At 31.5% G+C, this 27032-nt stretch overlaps 1 protein-coding gene across 1 annotated transcript; it reads right to left on the bottom strand.

The window, feature by feature from the left end:
- Positions 1-1295: 1295 nt before the first annotated feature.
- Positions 1296-25482, bottom strand: LOC143058680 (uncharacterized). The gene is made up of 8 exons (XM_076232142.1): positions 24603-25482; positions 23502-23603; positions 22652-22759; positions 21682-21774; positions 19008-19115; positions 15671-15778; positions 12631-12732; positions 1296-2297 (listed from the first exon to the last, which is right to left on the bottom strand). The coding sequence occupies exons 1-8, from the start codon at positions 25400-25402 to the stop codon at positions 1646-1648; spliced, it is 2073 nt and encodes a 690-aa protein (XP_076088257.1). The 5' UTR covers positions 25403-25482; the 3' UTR covers positions 1296-1645.
- Positions 25483-27032: the final 1550 nt, after the last annotated feature.

Genomic DNA, 27032 nt, shown 5'->3' with positions numbered 1-27032 from the left:
TTGTGAAATGGTTATTCCATAACAGTCAACCAACTTGTGATGGCGTCCGTAAAATGTTCGAAGGGATGATTTCAACTTCGACATTTGGAACTCTTGGTTTGATAGCTTTCTTGTGAGCAGCAACCCTCTATCAAGAAAATCATGATAGGAAATGCAAGCGCGGGAATATCGTATCAATTGGGAGATATATACACCGTATGCAGGTGCTGCTGGAATGTTGCTACTTAGAAATGGAAAGTTCATAATTGGAAAGCTGAAATAATCTCTTTTGTCGTAAAGTCTTGTTTTCAACCGACCCGTATTGTCAATTTCTAGATGTAACATGTGCAAGTCAACATATGAGGCTGACTTAACTGTATCTGTGTTATCCTTTATATCTAGTTCTACGGGATGGATGTGTTCAACATAGTCACCAAATTTTGAATTATTTAGTAAATTAACATCATCTATATAATGGAAAGTAGATTTAAAATATATCACTTAGTTTTTATCTTTCTTCCTAAGAAGTTCCTGTATGAAGTCAGTCTCACAATAATAAAGAAACAAGTCGTCAAGAATTGGTTCCCATTTGAATGTCGACAGTCTGTTGCAAAACACGTCCTTCGAACGTATCAAATATGTTGTCAACCAATAAATCAAGCAATTTGAGACTTTTTTGTTTGAATCAGAGTGAGTCTTATGTTAAAAACATACCACAGGAACGATGGAATGATCGGGCTGATTAAATGCTTGTGAAAAATGTCGTTTGCAATGGGTATAATGTATTACCTTCCTTCCTTTTGTATTGGTTTGAATGAGGGTTTGTAACAGTGTTTTCCAACACAATATGGGTCTTTTAATGCAGCGAGATATATTTATATTTTAATATACAAATATATAGCGAACACTCAGAAATGTGTCCATCCCCAAACGTGTCCCATGACGTCATTGAACTGCAAAACATGTCATAATCATATTTTTCTAGTGGCAGTTAAAATGTCAGCAACTTATATCTAAAACATATATTACATAATTGAGGGTGAAGAAATGTTACACTGAAGTCATAAAAAAATCTGCCGTGCAATATTTTTATACAGGATTAATATAAAAAGGCATCATCGGAGTTTATTAGTACAAAATGATTTACTCAATAAACAATTAACTCAACTGTACTAAAGTATTTTGTATGTTTGTCCTAAAATGCACGAAATACTTGCAACTAGACAATACATGATAACAATCAATACTTTACTCATACGTTACGAATGAAATTTTCAATTATGGTAAGCATTAACAACTGGCATTGAACAAACTAATGATTATAAATTGTTAATGACCACTCCTATCATGGAATTGCAGTTGATGTCGTTGAGGGCATATATGTATTAGCGCTCTTAAGACGTGAGATGTTCTAGCGTTTAACAGAGGATACATTTTTGCGAATTAAAATTATCGGACACGTTTGCGGTTAATGATATATACACGTTTGGTTGATTTTGATTATGAAGAACACATTTGGAAAGAATATGACACGTTTGGGTAAATCGACACGTTTGAGAGTGGTACATATATATAATATATATGAGGTCAATTTCTTAAATTCAATAAAATCTTACCTGGGTGTATTTTGCACATTAGATTTCTTTGCGCAAATTTATTTGTTTTTTTACATTTGTTTACACATGTTACTTGAATTTTTTTGAAAATAGCGATAGTTTGAATAATATGCGCCTAATCTATTTTGTAATTTTTCTATTTCTTTCAAGACATTTTCTGCATCTTTTTGTCTGTCAGACATGTTTTGCATATTTTCAACAGCAACGATTCGTTTGTTACATTTTTCGTAAAGTTGTTTTATAGCTTGTGGAGATTTGCTTTCAACAAAGTCATGAATGTTGTTCGATTTTCCAAATTTACGAAATAGATCATCTTTTCCAACCATTACCAGCAAAGTAAAATCAAGAAATGTGTTATCACCAAAAAAATCAAACAAAAGTCCTATAGCTCGACGTTCTTCGTCGTCCTTTGGTCTGTTAGAATGAATAACAATTATTATTGCATGAGGACCTGGAGCAAGTAAATCGATAAAATGTGCTAGGGCTGAAATCATATTTTTCCCATCTGAATTAATGATTGGTGGTGTATCAGCAACCATTATCCTTCTGTCTCCAACTTTCCTTACAGCAATCTCACATTTCGACGTAGCAGATTTGAACCTGTTAAATACTGAGCTTGCTTCAAAATATTCTTCACCGAGTAATGTGTTTCCAAGAGAGCTTTTACCGACACCATCACAACCAATTAGTACAATTCTCCATCTAAAAGAAAAATGCAAGACTGTTGCTTTTCAATTAATTAATTATGCAATTCAAAAGAGTTTTCTGTATGGCATAGTTTTCAAAGTAAAATTGCGCTATCCATAGTTTTATTTAAGTTTCAGACAATAAGAGATGAGATTTTTTGTCAATTTTCAAACAGTGTTAAATTAAACCAAATATAGCTTTTATTGTACTTAATATAATTAATCAAATATTAAAGACAATTTGTCATAAAAAACAAACAAACAAGAGGTTTACTGTGCGCATTGCTATGTGTTTATTCTACATTGTCAAGATGTATTTAGGGTGGGTGAGGTCTTTATTGTTTTATAATATATCTGTGTTGGATTATCCTAGTAAACAAATGTAGATTAATCAACTTTTTAAGGGAAGTGATAGAAAATACAATGTAATGCCAATTTGATAATGTTATATCTTAAAATCGGTCAAGACCATCAATATATTTGTCTTTTAAAAGCTACATACAATAGCTCTAGTCTTCCATTAAATAGGGATATGAATCAATATCTTCGTCATCGTATGCGGATTTGGTACACGTGTTAACATTATAAACACTTCAATTTTTTGACACAAACAACCAACGAAAAGGCCAATCCCATTTTGCTACAGAAACGATTGATTTTGTAATAGCCATATATTTACGATTTTTTAAAAATCTTTGGGGACAATATGCGGTTCAGAAGCGGTTCAGAAGCGCCCTTGTATAATTTTTAATCAATTAACTAACAAATGAATTAAACAAGCGATGCGGGCATCTTTTCTATAGAAGCAACCAACGAGGACAGAGCTCATAAGAGCGCTAGCGGCAGATTGAAGTAATTGTGCTGAGACTTTTTATTGAAGAACAGATCATCACTTACAATCGTTATCAATGAATTGACAGCAATTACATATTCTAATTTGTCAGTACTGTCTTAACGAATTTCACTAGTGTTGATATCATTAAGTACTTGGTAATGCATGCTGAAAGGTGGACTGCATTTGAAAATAAATCTGTATTCGCGATTATCTTTACCTTGGATAAATGATCACTCATATTAGCATACATCAATAACTGTCAACACTTTCAAACAACTAAACTTTGTGTAGTTTTCTGTCATATTTAAAGGTTTTGCTTTTACACAAAACATGTTTTTTTTATATCCAGCCTACAAGGCGGAAACTGCGCTTGAATTCTTAAAAAACATGTCAAGTTTTGAGGATACATATGGATCAGATTGATAACATATTTGGCTTTCTGTTCTTTCTAATTCAAAGACACTAGAATTTTACCTTCTGGTGTAAGTCGTATAACATCACTTATGATTCACAACTCTTTCGTCCAAAAGGAAAGGCTAGCAGAATATCTAGTCTTAGAGGAGTTAGTTGTAAATGTATTATTACCTTGTCACACACCATATCTCTGCGAAACTTCAATAGTATTTATCTCGACCGCTTGCATGTACATTGTATATTAATTGATCTGAGGTTGAACATTGCTTGCATATAATGTATTTGTTCCTCACAATTTCAAGTCTTCTTCTTTTAAACAAGTAGAAGTAAACTTTAACAGGAATTCCACAACTAGTCATTATCCGGAAAACACATCTTATCCGAAGGATTTGCTTAACTTTGACATGTTTGATAAAAAGTCTGAATTTTATCAACAAAATATAACTTATTTATAGAAAAAACAAAAAAGAGCTACTACATATGATCAAATCACAATTAAAAAAAATTCAAATTTATCCAAGAAAATGTATATAATCACATCCAAACGACCAAAATCATTGTGAAGGAAAATGAAAATGAGAGAGTTGATTGACGGATATGAAATTTCCGTAATAAATAAGGTACAAATGATCTTTTTCATTTTAGAGTTTTAGACAAAATTGTTTGGAATTTACCTAACAAAATTTGCATGCAGTATCGCAATAATATATTTTATTGTTTCAAATATCAAATACTGTTTTTAAATCGTATGTTTTCTCGTTTTTAAAGGAGAAATACGTTAAATTTCCATAAAAAACAGCCAACTTTAAGTTTAAAAGCTTTACTCAGCGATGGTATTTTATTTAGGTCTTCGTCATTCTTATGATCCTTGATGATATGTGCAGCGGAAAATTTTACGAAAAGAGCCGGAAATTTAACAATTAAAACTTTTTTTTGGGATTTTAAGGTGACAAACAAAAGCTGTAAATATTTGGGTACCCCATTAAAGGGCTAAATACCAAAATGTGAGCAAAGAAACTTTTTATAACCAGACGGAAATTTAAATATAGATATTATTCTATCATTGAAAACAATTTGTAGCCGTATATTGTTCCGGAACATTAAACTCGTTAACTAAGCGTCTTTTTGCTGTCAGATGCCGTACTACATGTACAAAAGGCCCACGACTGTTATCTGCTCTTTCCTCGGGTGGTTGTCTCTTTGACATATTCCATTCTCAATTTTATTGAATTGCTGCCTGTCTCATACCAAGCTGTATTGGTGATTGCGTGAACTTTTTTGCCATTAATGTTCACTCGTTAGAATTGCATATATAATCAAATGGGGGTTAACATATAAGTCAAGATCAAAATGTCTTTAACTTATTGACAGTGTAGATAGTTTTGAATATTCTTCATTCAACTTTCAAATTCTAGATATTTGATATCTTTAAAAATGACTTTTTAGAAGTCCTTTTTTGTGTTTACTTCCTATGCATGTTATTTTATGTGACTTAATGGAACATTAGACATATCCAATAAAATGACTTCACTCGGCATAACCGACTTAACTCAACGGATTAAAGTCTATTGCATTGAAGCATGACAAGGGGGAGCATACACTGCTAAATATTGGGACCAAAAAAGGGTCTTACTGAACCTTCTCCTTTAATTATCGACAACTACAACATCTTTCAAATATCTTAGATCTGGCCATAATCACAATTTGTATTGCACGAAAAAACTTAAATGATTGTCGTTCGACTTTGATAAATACTTTTTTAAAAACAACAACTTCTGAACATAATCCACCTAGCAAGAGATTTTAAAGTTTGATACTGTTGTATTGGATTTTTTCTGTGATTTAGTATAGCTCACTGAACATAGAAATGTGATACTGACGTGTAATCTAATGGACACAAGGAAACTGCATATAATCTGCTATACAGTTATGAACATTAATGATCCTACAAATACTCTGTGATTTTGACATGACAAAAGGTCTTGCTTTTCTAGGTTGTCTATGAATTTTTTCTACTTAATTTGTGATATGTTCAAAAACCAAGGTGTAGTACAATTATGTATGATTGCCAATGCGACAATTCTTCACAAGAGTCCAAATAACACAGACTTTTAAACAATTATAGGCCTCTGTACGGCTTTAAACAATGAACAAAACCCATACAGCATAGTTAGCTATAAAAGACCTCAAAATGACAAATGTAAAACAACTAAAACGAGAAAACTGTCCGCCAAATTCAGTTTTTAAAAAATGAACGAAAACACAACAACAAACTAAAAACCTTGAATTACAGGCTCCTAACTTGGGACAGGTACATCCATATTTTGTTATAATAAAACACCCATGCAACCACGTATCCCATATTGCAGATAGGACCCGACACAAATAATTAATTTTGTGTTTCGGCAGTTAAGCTTGGGATGGTCATTTTAAGATGCATTATATGAATATAATAAAATATGAAAATTATTCATGTTTATATTGATATATTTATATTTTAATTCTTCTTCAATAGATCTAGTTATTATGACAGATCTGCCATCATCAGGGGTCCAACTGTCAATTTTATGTTACATCCTTTTACTTGATCTACTAAGCATATCTCCAATACTTTTATGTTTGCTATACGCAACTATTGGTGCTGTATTGAATATTTGTACACAGTCTTCGTCGAACTGTAATAAATGCCAGTGTTTCATTATACGTTTCTTTATTTTACGTATATATGGATTATATTTAGTTATTAAAACTAACGGAATACTTTGCTTCTCTTTAGATTTGTTTTGTTGTAATAAATCAGTACGGTCAATTGATAAAGCATCAGTAATACTATCATCTATTTTAGCGTTATCATAACCCCTATCTAATAATTTCACTTTGAAATTAGTTAGATTGTTTATTAATTTGTTATGGTCACTTGTAATTCTAATTTGCCGTATTGCTTCACCTTTAATAAATCATAAATGAATACATGCTGTGAGTGACAGCTATTTCTGTGCAGAAACAGATAAGAATTTGTTTCTTTAAAATGTATTTCAAGGTCAAGGAAGCCATATGTTGTAAATCGTTGACCTTTAATTACATCAACATCCAAGAACGACATTTTATCGTTTTTGAATTCATAGGTGAACATTAATAAGGGGTTATACTCATTTGCTAGACGAAAACAATCTATAATTTCATCTGATGTTCCATCATATATTATGAAATCCATCGTCTCTATATCTGCCATGATAGAATATTTTGTCTTTATATTGAAATGCAGAAATAATTTGATTCATTATTTCAAGCATAAGTATGTCACAGATTTCCGGTGAAGGAACTGCACCAATTGCCGTACCTATTACTTGTTTGTAAATTTTCCCATCAAATTCAAATACATTGTTTTCTAAAATAATTCTCAACAAATGTATTAATACATGGACTGGCGTAGAAACGGGGAAATGCGAAGCTGTGCCGAGCTAAATCCCCGTTTCGGGCCGAATCCTTATATCGTTGATATGCCAAGTCAGTGCACAAGTTTTGTCTTTATACTGCAATTAAAAAAAAAACCATTTTCAATTTTTGTTTAATGCGTTAAGGTTATTTATTTGATTTAAATATTGGGGGAAATACCCTTTAAAAAGACCTCAGTTTATGCTCGCGGAGAAATTTACAACACAATGAAATTTACATTTACCTGTTGAAACCAACACTCGATGGTGAACGAAATCGTTTGAGTATGGACTTAAATATCAACCATAAGCATAATTAAACATAATGATTTATAGGTTGCAACCACAAAAAATATTAACAAATTAAATATGTTTTTCCAATAATTGCAAAAAGAAACAATGTTGAGTTGTTCCACGCATCGTTATATGCATTTGAAACAAGAACAGGTTGAAGAGGTCGTATGAATAATTCAATATTATTTCGGCAATTTCTATTTAAATATTCATGAGGAAAAGTGATATCGGGTCAGTGACTGTATATGACATAGAAATATACAGTCAACGCATTTTGACTGCTCAAATAGAACGAATGCAGTATAAATATATATATATATATATATATATATGATACGCGTACTTACGACGGTGATTTAGCCTCAAGCTATAATACTTATGATGATGATGATACTTATACATGTCTTATATCCAGCGACAAATATAACATACTAGTATATATAAAGAATGATGAAATAATAATGATAAATGCATATACCTTTTTATACATTCCCAACACTAAGAGTCGCATTTTCATATGCTAGGTAACAAGAGAGTGTAACCACTATAAATACACATTTGTCTTTGTACGAGTAAACCAATAACTTCTCTTACTCGTGAATGCATCATACTAGTGTACACATGTCAGATAGAGAACAGAATATTGAGGACTTAAATAACGATACGTGTCAGGGACGAAACGTATAGTGTCGACCAAACTGATGTATACTCCAAGACTGGAACCATGTGAAGCTTTATTGGTAGCTAGCCCTAGACAAAAGTAAGATGATGAGATTTACTTCAATTTTATTTGTGTATACACGTAATCGATTTGATTATTGTGAAAAGTGAGTTACTGCAGCGGGCCTCGCGACATGAATTAAAACCAACGTTTTGATTAAGAACTCAATATGGAAAAACTTAATTTAATTTTTGAATGATCAAAAGACCAGAGGCATTTAAGGCAAGATTAAAAACTCAGGTAATTACGAGTTACCCAACATGTTATTGCAATGTCTCCTGCATTCAATAAGATGACTGATATTATATCGAATAATAATAACGAAATCATTCAAGAGTGTTTCAATAACTGCCGAATTTCTAAATGCTGCAGAATAAGATTATTACAGAGCGAAATTTCTAATGATTGGTAAAAGTGTCGAAGACTATCTCCAGAAAAGAATGAGGCGGGTATACAATGGTGTAGTTGTTGTTGGTAGACGATTAACTTATTTGTTGAGAGCTACTTGGAACATAACTGACTGAAAGTTGCTACCTTGTAAAGGACCTGATGTGTGGTTTGTTTTAAGAAGGGACATGATCAGTATCATGCAGTAGAAGATGTAATGTTAGCAAAAAACAAAAGACAAATTCTGAATACCAAATGTACGCAAATCAATTTCGATGTATCATATATCGAAGGCGATCCCGCGAGATAACACATTTATTGGTCAACAAATAGGTTTATTGCCATTTTAAACCGTCACCAAAACATATAAAGATCAGTTACAAGTGTTACTCAACAAATGTGTTAGATTTATAAACTAGAGGCTCTCAAGAGCCTGTGTCGCTCACCTTGGTCTATGTGCATATTAAACAATGGACACCGATAAATTCATGACAAAATTGTGTTTTGGTGATCATGATGTGTTTGTAGATCTTACTTTACTGGAAATTCTTCTTGCTACAATTATCTCTATCTATAATGAACTCGGCCCAGTACTTACAGTGAAAATTATATTCTAAAAATTTACAAAAATTACAAAAATTTATGAAAATTGTTAAAAAAAATACTATAAAGGGCAATAACTCCTTAATGGGTAAACTGAAAATTTTGGTCATGTTGACTTATTTGCAGATCTTACTTTGCTGAACATTATTGCTGTTTACAGTTTATCTCTATCTATTATAATATTCAAGATAATAACCAAAAACTGCAAAAGTTTGTCTGTTTTGTCTGAAAATTTCAGTGCAGTTAGATTTTGACCTGATCAACATTTTATTTCCTGTTAGATTTGCTCTAAATGCTTTGGTTTCAGAGATATAGGCCAAAACCTACATTTCGCCCATATGTACTATTTTTAGCCATGGCGGCCATCTTGGTTGGGTGGCAGGGTCACGCCACACATTTTTGAAACAAGATACTCAAATGATGATTGTGGCCAAGCTTGGTTAAATTTGGCCCAGTAGTTTCAGATGAGAAGATTTTTTAAAAGAATACTAAAATTTTTAGAATTAAATTGTTAAAAATTTACTATAAAGGGCAATAACTCCTTAATGGATCAACTGACAATTTTGGTCATGTGACTTATTTGTAGATCTTACTTTCCTGAACATTATTGCTGTTTACAGTTTATCTCTATCTATGATAATATTCAAGATAATAAGCAAAAACTGCAAAATTTCCTTAAAATTACTTATTCAGGTGCAGCAACCCAACAACGGATTGTCCGATTTATCTCAAAATTTCAGGGCAGATAGATCTTGACCTGATAAACAATTTTACCCCATAGTCAGATTTGCTCTAAATGCTTTGATTTTTTAGTTATAAGCCAAAAACTGCATTTTACCCCTATGTTCTATTTTTAGCCATGGCTGCCATCTTGGTTGGTTGGGCGGGTCACCGGATACAATTGTTAAACTAGATACCCTAATAATGAGTTTAGCTATGTTTGGTTAAATTTGGCCCAGCAGTTTCAGAGGAGAAGATTTTTGTAAAAGTTAACGACGACAGACGACGACGGACGACGGACGCCGACGGACGCCGGACGCCAAGTGATGAGAAAAGCTCACTTGGCCCTTCGGGCCAGGTGAGCTAAAAAATGGATATAGATCAAAAGTTGAACATTGGGTATTGAATATTATTGGTTATGTTGATATTTAAAGTCATGTTTAACAATTGAGATTGAACCATTTTCATAATATATATTACCACCATTGTCCTAATCATATGTATACAAATTTTACAAAGGTGAGACATTTTCATCAATATTTTCCACGAGATAGTGGATATAACTTCTGGGTTCCACCAGCAAAGAGTAACCAAAAAAAATACATTTTATTCTTTTGGCATACAAGATTGTAATATTGTTCCAAATAATGTTAAAAGAAATAAAGGAATTCAAATTTGCGTTTAAGAGTACTTGACCAAAAGTTTTAGTGCGACTTCATCAGACTCCTCTTATTTATTATTAAACTTATTTTTATTTCAATTATTTGCAATTTTAATTATTTCTATACGAAGTTTTTATGTCATATGTGTGATTTGTTTTAAGAAGGTACATGATCAGTATCATGCAGTAGAAGATGTAATGCTAGCAAAAATGAGAAGCAAATTCTGAATACCAAAGGTACGCAAATAAATTTCGATGCATCATATATCGAAGGCGAGATAACACATGTATTGGACAACACATAGGTTTATTGCCATTTTAAACCGTCAACAGATAGAGGAAGATGTGGTATAAGCGTCAACAGCCATGATAGCATTATTGTTCTGTTAATTTGGTCTTTTGTAATCAAGGATAGCGTTAAGGGGCGCACTCGTAAAAAAAAAAACATATGGCGTATTGTTCAATTGAATGAGCAGTTGAACTTGTACGTGGATCTAGCCGATGTAAACATTCAAGTGTTTCCGTCCTTGTTATACGACGATTTATATTTTTAACAAGAAATCCCAAGAAAATAAGTCGAACTTGGATCACAACTAGTATCTGCGAATAAGGAACTACAGGAAGTAATAAAAATTTCGAGTTGAGATACGATCACAATGGTTGGCATGGACAATATAATGTAATACGAATTCGCAATAGGTTTTGACGATCCTTGGAAAAGTTTAATTATTGCCACTGTACGATCAATAATGCCATATTTTTGGATAAACAACAGTGCTATTTCTGGTAGCAAACATTTTAAATGAGCAACCTGTAAGAACTTCAACATCTGATAAAATCGAGGAAACTTAATTGTCTTTTGATGATCTCATTCTTTTAAGAGCAATTTAGACGCTTTTAGAAAACGTTTGAAATATGTGCAAGAAGATGTTTATACATTTTGGAGAAAATGGCACAGAGATTATATCCGTTTCTCATTGTTATGTTAAAATGACATGTCAGTCAGTGGAATCTTCCAGTATTGAGACTTGCTCTTCTACAGGACAAATATTTATTGGAATCTAGGAAATTAGTACAAATAGTTGAACTAAGTCAAGTAGAGATGGTATGATCAGAGATGTAACAGTTCACTATTAGAACAAGGAACCAGGTACTAAATGCCCACGAACTCATGGAGGACTTATTAGTGATACGATATACACATATACTATAAGTCATGCTTCATTTCAAGACCACATTAGTCGCATATGAGGTGTTACTTCACAGAAACTTTGTGGCGGGAAATGTATCGGATCAATAAACATTATTATTTTGATTGATTCTTAATGTTTGATTGTAAAGCGCTTTATTGGATCGGATAACATTTTGCGATATATGCATTAATCAAAGAGGGATTTTACCCTGAGTTGATATTATCCTGATTTGATAAAGAAACAGTATAAATAAAAAGTAGCGGTACTCCGAATAATGTACTTAAGATATCGGAAAACTAAACAATTTCAGTATATTATGTGTTTCCTTACAATTTCTAATTATGCCTTGACCTTTTTTTTTAATCTGACTTTTATCAATTTGAAAAAATGAAATAGACCAATGTATAAATAATACATTTTTTGGATGCAACATTATTGATTATCTGATGTTTGAATTGCTTATTGTAACTTATTAATAATCATTATTCTCGTTGTTAACACATATATCATATTTGTAACTGGTGTGTTATTTGTAAAGTTTGCCTAGCGTTCCTCTAGCGGTAATTTTTCCCTGTACGTCTGGTGCACGTCGGTCTATACGTCATTGTATGACGCCGGCATAAGACTAATAAGTGACGCTCCGATCAAAATAGTTAGAAAACCAGACATCAATTAAAATAAAACTCCTACAGAAGCTTCAGAAGAAGAACGACAAGAAGTTATCATTGTGCCACACTATTTACTCTCCGGAAGCACATGAGATCCTCTTTCGAAAAACACAGCGTATATTTTATTTTGATCGGATGTGACTCATAGATCTTTTAATTTAAATTCAATCCTAACCTCAATAGGGGTGAACATTTAGTAACATTACATTTAGTATAAAAAAGAAGATGTGATATAATTGACAATGAGACAACTCTCAAGAGACCAACTGACACAGACATTGACACTATACCTTATTTATCTTTACTAACAATGAGTTCTTTTACTTTTGTTAAATTTTAACTGGGTTTCTGCCTTTAAACTGTTAAAGAATAAAATACCCAAATTAAATGTTTGTAGAAGTCAAGTTAATAAGACTTACGTATCTGTATGTCGTTGTTGTACTATCAGATTATGTTTTAATACATCCATCTCATTTGTCAGTCTAGCTACTGTTGTTTTCTGCTCTTGTATGTGTGATTGTCTGTACATAAACGATATCAAAACGCAGAATATTTATATGTGCTGCATACAATGTCACAATATCGAAATAACCACTTAAATAAGAAGGAAAAACGTTTTACCGTTCGTTAAGTCTTAACAATGATTTAATGGCCATGATATTATCTCCGGTTACAAAATTTATCATTTGATTGAAATGTGTATGGTTATTTGTAACTTTCAGTTTATCAAATTAAAGTATTTTGCATTTTTTAATTCAGTCATTTATTAAACAATCAAATAAATATCATCAACACTCAGTCAATTTTCTTTGAAACATTAGATTTAAATTTAAAAAGTGGCACCTGTCCTACCTCATAAAGGTTCTTGCACAATGTTACAGTGCAGTGGACTATTTTTATGACAAATCTTATCAACATTATGGTTAAGTCATGAGCTCCAATTTAAAATATGGATTTTTCTATCTTAAGGACATTCTAAGTTTTTTAACTGGACCAAATCACCTTTTTACCCAAATGTTTAAACATGTTGTTTCATCCTCTTACTTTATAAAAGTGGAAAATATTAGCAAGTGAAACCGAGGTAATTGTGCAAATGATGATACAAGCATGAAAATAAGCACGAAGCAACATTATTATATACTTTTTAAGAAAAAAGCTGCTGGACATGAAAAAAATCATTTTTCAAGATGGCCACGGCCTTTTTCAAACATGGCTGTCTTTTCCAGTTCGAAAATACTTATTTTTCTACAAAACTTGTTCCTTGACCTTCTTTTAGTGAAAAATATTACATGGTGTGGTGGCGACATTCTTTGCATGTGACGTATTTAATAGAAATAAATATTCGACTCTTTAAGGTTTGCGTATGCGCGAAAATGTAACAAAAATCACATATAAACACTATTCACTATTGCCTTGGTGCTTTTGAATTTTTAATGATATTATTAATTGGTTTGATAAATTTTTTAAGTAATGAAACAAATGCGTTATACATGTTATACGTCTGGCATAACATAATGTAATTAATTTGACTAGTTTTCGAATCAATTGCAGGCTCTATATAGTCCACACTAATGACTATATTTGGAGATATCGCAAATTCAAATCAAAGGCCAATATAACTGTGTCCTTGAACCTTATAAAATAGAACCAACTTGACCAATTCTACAAAAAGGCATGAAATATGCGTAGGGTATTATGATATAGTTAGGAAAGTTTTTTTGCCATGGGTTGTCAATTTTGGATACGAAGGCCATTACAATGTTCAACTTTGGAAGTGAATTTATGTCGTTTGAATCGAACTATCTCAGCTTTAAAGATTTAAATATAAAACGTTTGAATATTGCAAAACATGTGTTTCTAAATGCCCTTTTTGGTAATGTAACATGTATTAAAATCAACATAACATGCATTGCAATGTTTACATGTATAAGTTTGTGCATGAAAAACATGGATTGTCGGATAAAGTGAGGCCTTATATCAATATAATGATGCGTCAGACAGTTAAGACTTTTCAGAAGTTGTTTAAATAAATTATTCTTCCGTATATATTAACTGTACTTTAAATGAAAACAAATGAGCACAACATGGTATTAGGCCATATACGTTGCACTTTTAGAAAAAGGTGTGTTTCTCAAACCATGCCTCTTTTGGGAAGATATATAATATTCATAGTTATTTCGTTTTGTGTAAGTTCTTATTCCCAGATTAGATCTCTATATTCTTCTCAAAGTGCGGTTAAAATTAAATTCTGAAGTAGGCACGAAGTGATGGTAAGGGTACTAAAATATTAAAGTATAAGTTTAAACTTTGACTAGTTCGGGGCATTTAAATGTTGAAATTATGCCGCACAGTCCTATATTTTTGGATTTAATATAAGTGCGTATCAACTGTCCCTTCCATGATAATTTATTACTCAACTTCATAGTAAAAGTATCAAAGTTTTAGTTGCAAAGATAGTTCCTGTGGAAAATTGCATTGTCTATATTTACAGAAATGCAACCTGTAAGACTCAAAAATTAATTATGGCAATTTAGGCCTCAAAACATATGTGTATATTAAAAGCATACATCAACTTCAAATACTCTCAGATGTGAAATACGCGTTCTTTTTCAGTTTTGCGGATATGTATACAACGTGTGGTAAGTGTTTTTGTTAGATTTTTTTCTGCTTTTTATCGATTCTATGATTTGTCCTTATGGTGAACTGTGACACCACTGTCCTTGAATAGGGATAAATTTGGCGCCAATACATAGTTGAACTACGGCACATTATGTATGTGCCTGACACAATTCAGAAGCATGTCATTAAGGGGTTGCTGGGAATCATATTTGTCTTTTATTCGTTGTTTTGTACATAAATCAAGGTTTTGATGATTGTCGAAGGGCGTATCGATATCTATATTTTTATACTTCTATGTCGTTATGTCTCTTGTGGAGAGTTGTCTCGTTGGCAATCATACCATGTCTTCATATTCTTACAGAAGCTATAAGAAAGATAAATGTGTTTCTTTTTGTATACGGTGATATCATGGTACACGTATCAGAAGTATGAATTCCAAAAAAATTTGCATTCAAATTTTTTAAAAGACAGTATACATGGTATAGTACGATGTATAGTTTGGATACATTTCAGAAGGAAATCTGCATGCTGGTTTAGTTTCAACAAGCATTTATTTGGACCAATTGCTATCCTTTAATGACCATAGTGCACTTTACCTCATAAAATGCTTCTTTATTAACACATTTACTGAAATTTTGATGAAATTCACCTTTTAGTTACAAAATTCATAACATTTTCATATCATCAGACAGGCAGTTCGATAAAGACAATACATACAAAACATTTTGCTCATTTTCTCTGTAATAATCTGCTGTTCTGTATATTTTAGTTATTTCACGTTAAACACGTTTTTTTACAAGCTATACACTAACCATTCAGTATCATGAATATATGACTTACAATGCGATTTCTCTAGTGTGTCGTTCTTTTATCTTTGTTTTCAGCTTGTTATTGTCGTCCAAAAGTTCAATTTCTCTTTTCTTCTTCAGTTCTAACTCTCGAGATAAGCTAAGCATAGTAAATGAAATGAAATTGCTTTACATTTTACAACGATATAATACAATTACTTTAATTGTTGATTTCCTTTTATTGATTTATTCGTTCGGTGTATGATCACTAATGTTAATATGTCTTTTGGTTGAGTTAATCCATCCCAATTGATATTAAACGGTGTGTCTTTCTTTGATGTGATGTTACAATATTGTTTCAGATAAGGTTTGGTACCATTAAAACGTTTGAACCCGCTGCAATTGTTTGTACATTTCCTAAGTCAGCAATCTTATGATCAGTAGTTGTCGTTTGTCGGTGTCGTTCATAAGTGTTTCTCATTTCTTGTCTTTTATGTAGATTAGACCGTTAGTTTGTTTCCGCTTGAATTGTTATACACTATTAATTTTTAGGACCCTTTATAGCTTGCTGTTCGGTTTGATTCAAAGCTCCGTATTTAAGACTACACTTTGACTTATGATGGTTTACTTTTATAAATTGTGACTAGGATGGAGAGTTGCCTCATTGGCACTCATACCACATCTTCTTATGTCTATTAGATATATATAGAGAAAACAAAAGGTGTGACAAACAAATAATTTACAATTATGGTGATACCACTGATAAATCATGTCAACCAAGAAAAGATGATTACTCGGCTAATGAAACCGGCCTCGTGTAGAAACTACAATAAGCATTAAATGGAGGTACGTATTTAAGAAATCACATGAAAATCAAGACAAATAGTTATCGATAAATAAAGGCAACAGTAGTATACCGCTGTTCAAAATTCATAAATCGATATATAAAAAACAAATCCGGGTTACAAACTAAAACTGAGGGAAAGTATCAAATATAGAACTACGACACAACAGAGACACAACACCGAAACGTAACACACACAGAAACGAACTATAGTGTAACAATGACCATTTTCCGGACTTGGTACAGGACATTTTATGAAAATAAAACTGGTGGGTTGAACCTGATTTTGTGGTATACGAAACCTCCCGCTTTAATGGCAGTCTTAATTATAACATTAAAATGACAACATTACACGTCAGGGTTACAATAAATAAACAGATTAATGTAAGAAAATTTAGGACAGAAAAACACACGAATAATAGCCATCCAAAGGTAACAGGTTAAAAAATATTTTTATACACCAGACGCGCGCTACGTTCACACAGAAATTATGCTCAGATGTAAAAAGTTTGAAAGCCAGGACAACTACCAAGTTGAAGATCGCCGAAGACCAAAAGTTCCAAAAAGTTGTGAGGCCAGGGTTATCCGCCTGGGACGAAAACACCATTATTATCAAGAATAATACATAATTTTGCAAACAGTAAACTTTATAAAATGACTATATAATAGATAAACGTGATTAAACTGAAGTGGTGACTAGCTATAGAATAAAAAACGAATACATTACAAAATCACAACCCTGTTAGCCATGGTTAATGCAACGCCCTAAGTGACGTCTAATATAAATGTCTAAAACGTGTTCCGAAAATTAAGAGAATTCGGATGAAATTCAAGAATAGATTTGTATGACTCATCTAACTTATATTAAAAACAGTGAAAATTATAATACTAATTAAGATTTAATTGAAGTAGTAATTATATCAATAACTGTATTATCTAGCTTTGTGGTTGTTTCTTCTGATCAAACTGCAAACCAAATATATAGTGTAAATTTCGTTGATCCAAAATTAAATCTACCAAATGAACCTGATGAGTATTTATCCCCCCAATACATCACAAAAATGCAACAGAAAACATACAATTTACAACTACAAACGTTACAACATTTGAAAAAATCCGATGACAACAACAAACACAACATAAAAAACCAACAGTTGCATTTTCAAAAAACATGCTTAACAATCAGAAATTCTATAGAGAATGAAGTTATTGGTTATGTCAGCGCCAGTTTAAAAAGATTAGTGTTGTTATCATATTTGTACTCTGCTATTTATTTTCAGAATTGTTGTCTAATTATTCGAACAATATAATTTGTTTTTTACACAATACCTGATAGCAAATCGCAGGTTCTTCTGTCGACTAGGTGATTGGTTAAAAATTTGTCAATTTGATGGTAGGGGTCGTAAAAAAAGTATATCATATTGAAATTATGCCGCACAGCACTATATTTTTGAATTAAACACAAGTGCATACCAACTTTCCCTACAAGGATAATTTATTACTCAACTTCATAGTAAAAGTATCACAGTTTTAGCTGCAAAGGTTGTCCTATGGGGAATTGCATTTTCTATATTTACAGAAATGCAACCTGTATGACTGAAAAATACATTGTTGATATTAAGGCCTCAACACATTATGTGTATATATAAAGCATACAGTAACTTCCAGTACTTTCAGATCTGAAATACGTGTTTTGTCAAGTGTTCAGGATATGTATGCCACGTGTGGTATGTGTTTTTGTTAGATTTTCTGCTTTTTATCGATCTGATGAGTGGAGACCATTTAAACTGATTCTATGATTTGTCCTGATGTTGTCCTTTTACACAACTGTCCTAGGATAAATTTGGTACCAATAAGTAATTTAACTACAGCACATTATGTATGTGTCTGACACAATTCAGAAGCCTGTAATTAAGGGGTTGCTGGGTATCATTTTTTCCTTTATTTATTGCTTTGTACATAAACCAATGTTTTGAATATTGTCGAAGGGCGTACCGTGACCTATGTTTTTATACGTTTATGTCATTATGTCTCTTGTGGATAAGTGTGTCGTTGGCAATCATAGCACATCTTAACATTTTTACAAAAGATACAAGAAAGATAAATATGTTTCTTTTTGAATACGATGATATCATGATACTATTACCAGAAGTATGAATTCTTTGAAATTTATCTTTTTTAAAAGACAGTTTGGTATAATGTACAGTTTGGATACATTTCAGGGGGAAATGTACGTGCTAGTTTAGTTTCAACAAGCATTTATTTTGACCACTTACTATCTTTTAATGATTACAGTGCACTTGTTATCATGAAGTGATTCTTTATTTACACATTTACCGATTATGATAAAAATCCTCTTTTATTCACAATGCTCATAACATTGTCCATTCATCAGACAGGTAGTTCGAACATGACAATAAATACAAAACATTTTGCATATTTTCTCTGTGATAATCTACTTTTCTGTATATTCAGTTTTCACACTTCAAAACGTTTTTTTACTTGTTATACCCTTACCATCCAGTCTCATGAATGTATGACTTACAATGAGATTTCTCTGGTGTTTCTTTCTTTTATCTCTGTTTTCAGCTTGTTATTGTCGTCCAAAAGTTCAATTTCTCTTTTCTTCTTAAGTTCTAATTCTCGAGATAAGCTAGGCATAGTAAATGAAATAAAATTGTTTTACATTTCACAGCGATATAATGATATAACTTTATTTACTTATCTCCTATTTTATTGATTTATTCGTTCAGTGTATGTTCACGTATGTTAATATGTCTTTTGATTGAGTTAAACCAGCCCAATTGATATTAACGGTGTGTCTTTCTATGATTTAATGTTACAATATTTTTTCCAGATACGCTTTGGTACCATTGAACGTTTGAACCCGTTGAAATGTCTTGCAACTGTCCTTAGTCATGACTCTTGTGTTCAGTAGTTGTCGTTTGTCGATGTGGTTCCTAAGTGTTTCTCGTGTCTTGTCTTAACTTATAATGGTTTACTTTTATAAATTGTGACTTGGATGGAGAGTTGTCTCATTGGCACTCATACCAAATATTCTTCTGTCTATTAAACATATATAGAAGAAAAGAACGTATAAAAAAAACTCCATAGTAAATTTATAAAGAGAAAATCTAATAAAACTGACAAATTCTTACGTTAGTCTGTGTAAACCACATGTTATTTATTTATGTGAACGAAATAAATTTGAAAAAAAAATAAAAAATTATTATGGTAAAAATCCTTAGTATTTCGAAATTCACAAAAACAAGGTTTGGAAAACAGTTATTTATAACAATGGTAATATCAATGATAAATCATGTCAACACAGAAAAAAGATTACTCGGCTGGTGAAAACGGCCTTATGAAAAAACCTCACTGATCAGTAAATGGAGGAAAGTATTAAAGAAATCATATGAAAAACAAGACAAATATATATCGACAGTTACATTGTCACAAAAGTATGTTTAACAATCGAACACTATTGCAAATGAAGTTATTGGTTATGTCAGCGCCAGTATACAAAGATTATTGTGTACTCTGCTATTCATTTTCAGAACTGTTGTCTAATGATTGGAACTGTATAATTTGTTTTGTACACAATACCTGGAAGCAAATCGCAAATCCTTCTTTCAACTAGGTGGTTGGTTTGACAATTTGAAGTAGCAGATAAGTCATTATATATATGTTGTTTTCGTTATAATTATAAAGAATAAAAAAACCCAAGCGAATACCTCAGATATATCAACCTTAGATAAAATACTCGAACAAAAATGTCCAAAAACACTTATCTTTTATAATCTTTAACTTCAATAAAATATCTTCAACTTGTCAGATAAACAGATACAATTTGATATATATTATTATAAACATTGTGTATAATGTTAGGGCAAATCGAAGATCATCAGGTCTACCTTTCAATCAAAATAAACAGGGATATAACCATATCTTTAAAACATACTTTACCATAAAAATATTATATATATGATATATCATTGCAAAAAGAGTATACAAAGTTTTCTTGAATGCGCTTTCCATAGGGTCGATACATCGTGTTATCGTGAGATCGTTCATATACTGTGGATTCATTTATTTTCGTTATTACAAATGTATCAATTTTCGTGGATTGAGGAAAATTTACAAGTTCGTGGATATTGGATTTCGTGGTTTTGCCAAAATATGCATACAAGTCTACAGAATATTTGATATTCGTTGAACATTAAATTTCGTGGTTTATCTGTTTCCACGAAATCCACGAAAATTGGTATCCAACGAATAATAATGAATCCACAGCAGAGTAGAATTAATAGACTTAGTTTGTCCATGAACACATGATGAATAATTTTTCTTTTCCGATCTTTACAGTAGCAAGTGGTGTTAAGCACCTAAGAAATGTGTTGTCCTCCCATTAGAAAAAAGCTCCAAATAACATCGTTTGTGTAGGCTAATCACATTAAATTAGTTGTTTTATTATGGAATTATATATCGGCATTTTTTTTATTCAATATTAATCCCTAGACACCTCCCAAAGAGGGAACCCTGAATAATCATAGGTCTGTCGTATGTTTGTTTGTAAATTCGATTAAAGACAAAGACCCTAAACTTCCGTCACTATATTGGATACATATATTACACGTCTCCTTACAAAAGACAAACTACTAACTTTGTCTTAAAAATGCTTCATGAAATATTTTTCTAAAACATTAGCAAACATTATTTCTTATTATGAAACAACCTTGTGTAGAGCACTGTGAATCAGAAGTGGCTACTTATGAATTCCCAATATAAGTTAGAGTGCATAACATTTAAGCCTCTTTCATCTTGCGATAGAATGAATAATTTAACTTTTTACATAAATATTCTAAATTCAATACTACATGACATCTCCAAATATTTAAAATAAAAAGGGCCTTTGCAGGGCACATGTCATGTTTTAGAGAGGGATACATCGTTCTTTGCAAAAGTAAAAATAACACTTCGATCAAGCAATAAAATCTCAAACAGTTATAAGTTGATTGATTACCTGATTAGCAATATATGTATTACCTTTGAAGGGCCTTTTCTTTTACAAATATTCTATATTCCTATGGGTACAATCTATGTTCCTCTTCTTGCCGACATATGTGTTAATTCATATGTGGTAGACCTTATATTTTAGTATATAAATCTGTCAAAAAAATAATAACAATTTTGTTTTAGATAATGTTAGTACAACTTACTTATCTATCTGTTCTTGTTTTATTTTCAGTTTCTCTTTTAATACATCCATCTCATCTGTAAGTCTGGCAACTGTTGTTTCTTTCTCTTTCTGTCTGTTCATAAACGATACAAATACACACATGAGATGTTGCTTACTTTGAATGCATAACACATATAAGACAACCGGTTTCCCCATTGTCGTCTATGAAGCTATGGAATTGGTTATTCTAAAGATAAACGAATGAGGTTGTTAAATTTGATGTATGCATTTTTGTGGTGCGTCTTTGTTATGTACTAATGTTTTTATAGTGATTAAGATTATAACACAATGTGGACTGCTGTACCCCTATTTTTGACATTTTTTACCTATTGTGTCTGTTTGTTTTGTTCACGCATCGTTGTTAATATAAATGAATTTGATGCGATTTTCATGCAAGTCGGAGGTTTAGCTAGCTTTAAAACCAGGTTCAATCCACCATTTTCTACATAAGAAAATGCCTGTTCCAAGTCAGGAATATGAAAGTTGTTATCCATTTGTTTGGTGTGTTTAAGCTTTTTATTTTGCCATTTGATTGGAGACATTCCTTTTTGAATTTCCCTCGAATTTCAGTATTCTATTCATTTTTCTTTATTACATTATTACATCAAACAATCAAACATTGGTAAGTTCTTAATCTCAAGAAAATGCAAGATAAAACCTACAGATAAATATATATATATATATACATAAAAATTATATGTGTTAACTGTATCGGATTTATTTATTTTAAAGTATTTCAAATTTATTTAAAATCAAAAGATGAGATGAAATACTTCGTTTATGGCATGCAAATTGTTTTACACTCATTTTGTCATTTCTAGGCTTTTTATAACGTACTTTGTGACATTGTTATGCTCTTTGTAGATATTTACTGTACAAAGCCAAAATTTAGAATCGTATTTGAAAGAAAAACGGTTGAAGAACCTGTTGTATACCAAACTTTGACTTACAATGCGAATTCTCGTTGATTTTTGTCTTTTATCTCTGTTTTCAGCTTGTTAATATCTTCAAAAAGTAAGGTTTCTTTTTCCTCCTTTAATAGTAATTCTTGAGATAATCTAATAAAACAAAATGTGAAAAAGACAGACATATTTAAAATGAATGCTTAAAAAAATATCCACATAAATTTGATAAAAATTCCACAACTGCTTTAAGTTAATTTGAAGATAAATCACTAGTTTTGGGGTTGTTATTTGAAGAAAAAATATGTCAATGCCTAAGATTAAATCCAGCATTTTGCAAAAATGTTAGAATAACAAAAAATGCCTATTAACCCTTTATAGACTTTTTGCTATATATACATCGCACTTATATTAGGCATCTTTTATCTGAAAGGCATATACAACTATTCTAACATTCAAGTTTTTTTTGATATTGTTTACACAAGTAATTATAAGGTAAATCGAATATCGTACAGTTTACGTTTCAAAAAAAAAAAAAAAAACGAGCTCAGTTTTACAAAACCTGTTATATTAATGGGTCTTTGAAATGCTCAAAGAAACCTCTACTAATTATTTATATTTGTTTCATTGTAAAACGAGAAAAAGATGACCAAAACAATGTGTTAGAATGAGTTAAAGTAATTCGATCGTTGATACAATTCAGAAACCACAAGTTGAAAAATTGTTATAGTGTTCTACCTACACCTCAAGGTTTTTCATACAAATTTCACAAAACATTATAAATGACATGGTTCAAAAATTAGAAGAAACAAATCATCTTCGTTTAGGCTGTTTCATTTAGGTGCATCAATTATTCAAAACTGTTTAATTTTGTCCAACCTTAGCTATGGAGACTTACTCCGACAGGCTATCTATTTCTTCTTGTTTTCCTTTCAGTTTCTCGTTTAGGGTATTCACCTCTTCTTCAAGAACGGAAACTGCTGTTTCTAGTTCTTTCAATCTATATATATAAACGACATCAATATATTAAGAAGCTGAAGTTTGCTTTTTTTCAAATCCTGTTAATCGATTCTGAATGCACAAATTAAGGTAGCAAACAAAAATCAGAGACTTAAGAAAGGAGAAAAAAAGTTAGCGTCAACGTTCTACGGAAAGTGTCTCTTATCAATCCTGAATCAATAACAAGATGGTTATGTATGCAGCTTAATTTGTTGCCTGCAATCAAATACCGACAAATAAGGCAACACGTTTACAAAGTCAAAAAAAAGCAACAACTAAAAAGCGTCGAATTAAGTTGTTTTACGGGAAATGCGCTTTATCATAGAAAAATACCACAAAACGTCGGAAAAATGCGCACGGCATCGCGTTGTAGGCTGTTGACGTTAAAAGTAAAACGTCGATGTCTTTAAGATATCTACAACCAACAATGTAACAGATAGGTTTGTTAACTAAAAACGAAGTCATTGACCATATGATTATTTTGTACTATTAAAATAGAAATGTATGTGTTATATAAAATTTCACCTAGTTTTAAAAGAATTCAGAAAACAAAACATATAGATTCATATTTTTTTTTTAAAGTTGAACAAGCTAGTTGTTTGCCAAAAATCACCAAAATCGAATTTACTGTATCCTAACCACGGGTAATTTAATTTAATGAAAACAATGAGATGATCATAAGGCGCGGTCAATTCTGAATGCTAAAAATGATATGCTAGATAATTTCAAAACATTTATAACGGGAAAATTTTAATTAAAACAAAAAAAAAAGCCTTTTCAATCTAGTACGTATGTAAAGGTTTGTATGCGTGTAAACTACTGAGTCTTCCTAAGATGAATCAACAGTTTGTTAACGATAATATTTTATGACAGAAACAGGTTGATATTTGTTTATATGTTATTGAACAAAAAATGAGTTCTAGATCAGAAGATAGATTCCAGATGACATAGAGAAATATCATCTGAATATAAATGAACAAAATCATTATTGATAACATACCCCATTTTAAACTGTTTATCAATTCCGTCAAAAATAGCTCTTCGAAATGTGTCTTGGGTCAGACCTGACATTTGTCTTGGGCTAGACAAAGGTTGTTCACTTTCCCCCGTCATGATTTTGTACTCGTTTTGCAGACCTTTCCATTCCAGAAAGAACGTATTGTTGTGTGGTTCTTGCAAGAGATTTTCAAATTTTAACATTATATCAGAAGATTCCTTGTGAAGTCGTTGAAAGGAAACGCGAGTTTCTTTTAATTTGTCTGTCTCGGTATCACGAAATTTTAACGCACTTTTCATTTCAATTTCCTTATAATGATTAATGATATGATGTATCCCCGCCGACGTTTTCTCTACAACCTCGATGTAAGAATCACAACCAGATTGTATGAGTAACGAATGTTCGCCATCAATAATTTCCAATGTCTTTGTTAGTTCTTCAACTTTCGTTTTCAACTTGTTTATTATCTCGTCCACCTCCTGCCGATGAATATCAGTAATCGATTTAATTTCCTTTGTGATATGTCCGTTATGAGAACCTGTCATGCATTCCTTGCATGCCAAGCAGTCACATTTACAGCAGTAATAAAGAAACTCTTTCTTATGAGAATCACAAACTGGCACTGGTTTGTAAATACGATTTCCGGTCTTATGAATATCTACAACATTGTGATCACGACAGACTGTCACTCTATCATGAATATCCTTTCGGCATTGAGAACACAAAAACAATTTGTCCTCATAACAATATAAAGTTGCTGGTTTGTCGCAAACCGCACAACTTTTTGTCGGAGATTGAGCCATGGTGACACAACATTACAACTTAATTTCTACCAAGCTAATGAAAATATTATCGCGGAATGTTAAAATTTATTTTATCTGTTCAATCGATAATAATTGAACAGGTTATTTGAATAATAAGTGTGTTTATCTTTAGACAACACACGCATTTTATCAGATATAACACGCTATATAAATTCATAGACGCTTAAACAATAAACATTGCTATAACAATTTATTTAGAGTAAAAACAATGCCGTACATTTGTGTTACTTTCTTATAGACGACATTGAATGATTGTGATATTTAGTCTAGTTTTGAAGTATTCTTTAAATTTGTTTTATGCAGTATTATCTCCATTTAGTTTCCAGATATTCTAAGCATATGAATTGAAATGACGTTCAACATATACGGAAGAAGAAAAAACGAACAAACAGACATATCAAACTCCATTGACAAATAAAATCTAATAAAACTGACAAAATCAAATGTTAGATTTTCTAAATTACTGGTAAAAATTGAAGAAAAAAACAGTTTTTTTTTATGTGAACGAACTTGACAAAATCAACCCGACAAAAACAACAAAAGTATCAAATATTTAAAATGAATACGCAAGACAATTCATCAATATAAATAAACATCATACAAGGATTACAAATTCAAAGAACTAATTAGAAATCAACAAAATATTTCAATCATACTATATTTAGTTTATATGTCGTGTACAAGTTTCAATTTTGTAATTGTTATGCATGTTATAAACTTTACAATGAAAACGTACTCGTTATCTATACCATTAAACCAGAAGACCTCATTTTTTGTGTCGCTTCTCTTCTTTCCACAATAAATTAATCAACACGCCTCTGTGTCCTATATGTACAGTGTAGAGTCGCATTTGTCATCCATTCATATGATTATTCAGATTGAGTTTTTGGGAAAAAAACGAGAAATAAAACGCATCCGGATATTGTCCCGTCATTGGACGAAATTTTAAGTTAGATTAGACTTCCGGTTTGCGTTTTTCTGTATACTTTGAATATAGATATACAAAGACTAAAGTGTATTTTCAGAATTCTATCTGCTATCATTTTCAAATTTACCAGAGTTTATAAAATAGAGAGAATCTGTATACTATATCAATGACCACCATGGATCGATTAGTAAACTTAGAAGTGAAAGTAAATACACTATATCATTATATAGTAATGAATGTTCATAATATACAGATAAGCGCTAAAAATATTCATGTGAACTTTTGATACCTTTTCTGAAATTCGCCGGTCATTAAATCTTTTACAAAATTCATTGATTACAAAAAAAAGAAGATGTGGTATGATTTCCATGTTGAGACAACACAAGAGACCAATATGACACAGAAATTAACAACTATAGGTCACCGTACGACCTTCAACAACGAGCAAAGCCCATACCGCATACTCAGCTTTAAAAGGCCCCGAACTGACAATGTAAAACAATTCAAACCAGAAAATTAGCGGCCTTATTTATGTACAAAAAATGAACGAAGAACAAATATGTAACACGACAACCACTGAATTACAGGCTCCTTTTTTAAATGTTCATAACATACTCAATGTATGTTTATATTGAAATTGATAGAAAACCCAAAATTGGGAATTTTGGAAATAAAGGAGGA

Source organism: Mytilus galloprovincialis, chromosome 14 (genome assembly GCF_965363235.1).
Source record: "Mytilus galloprovincialis chromosome 14, xbMytGall1.hap1.1, whole genome shotgun sequence".
Classification (NCBI taxonomy): Eukaryota; Metazoa; Mollusca; class Bivalvia; order Mytilida; family Mytilidae; genus Mytilus; species Mytilus galloprovincialis.
The sequence above is the reverse complement of the archived record's forward strand: the minus strand, read 5'-3'. Positions and strand labels throughout refer to the sequence as shown.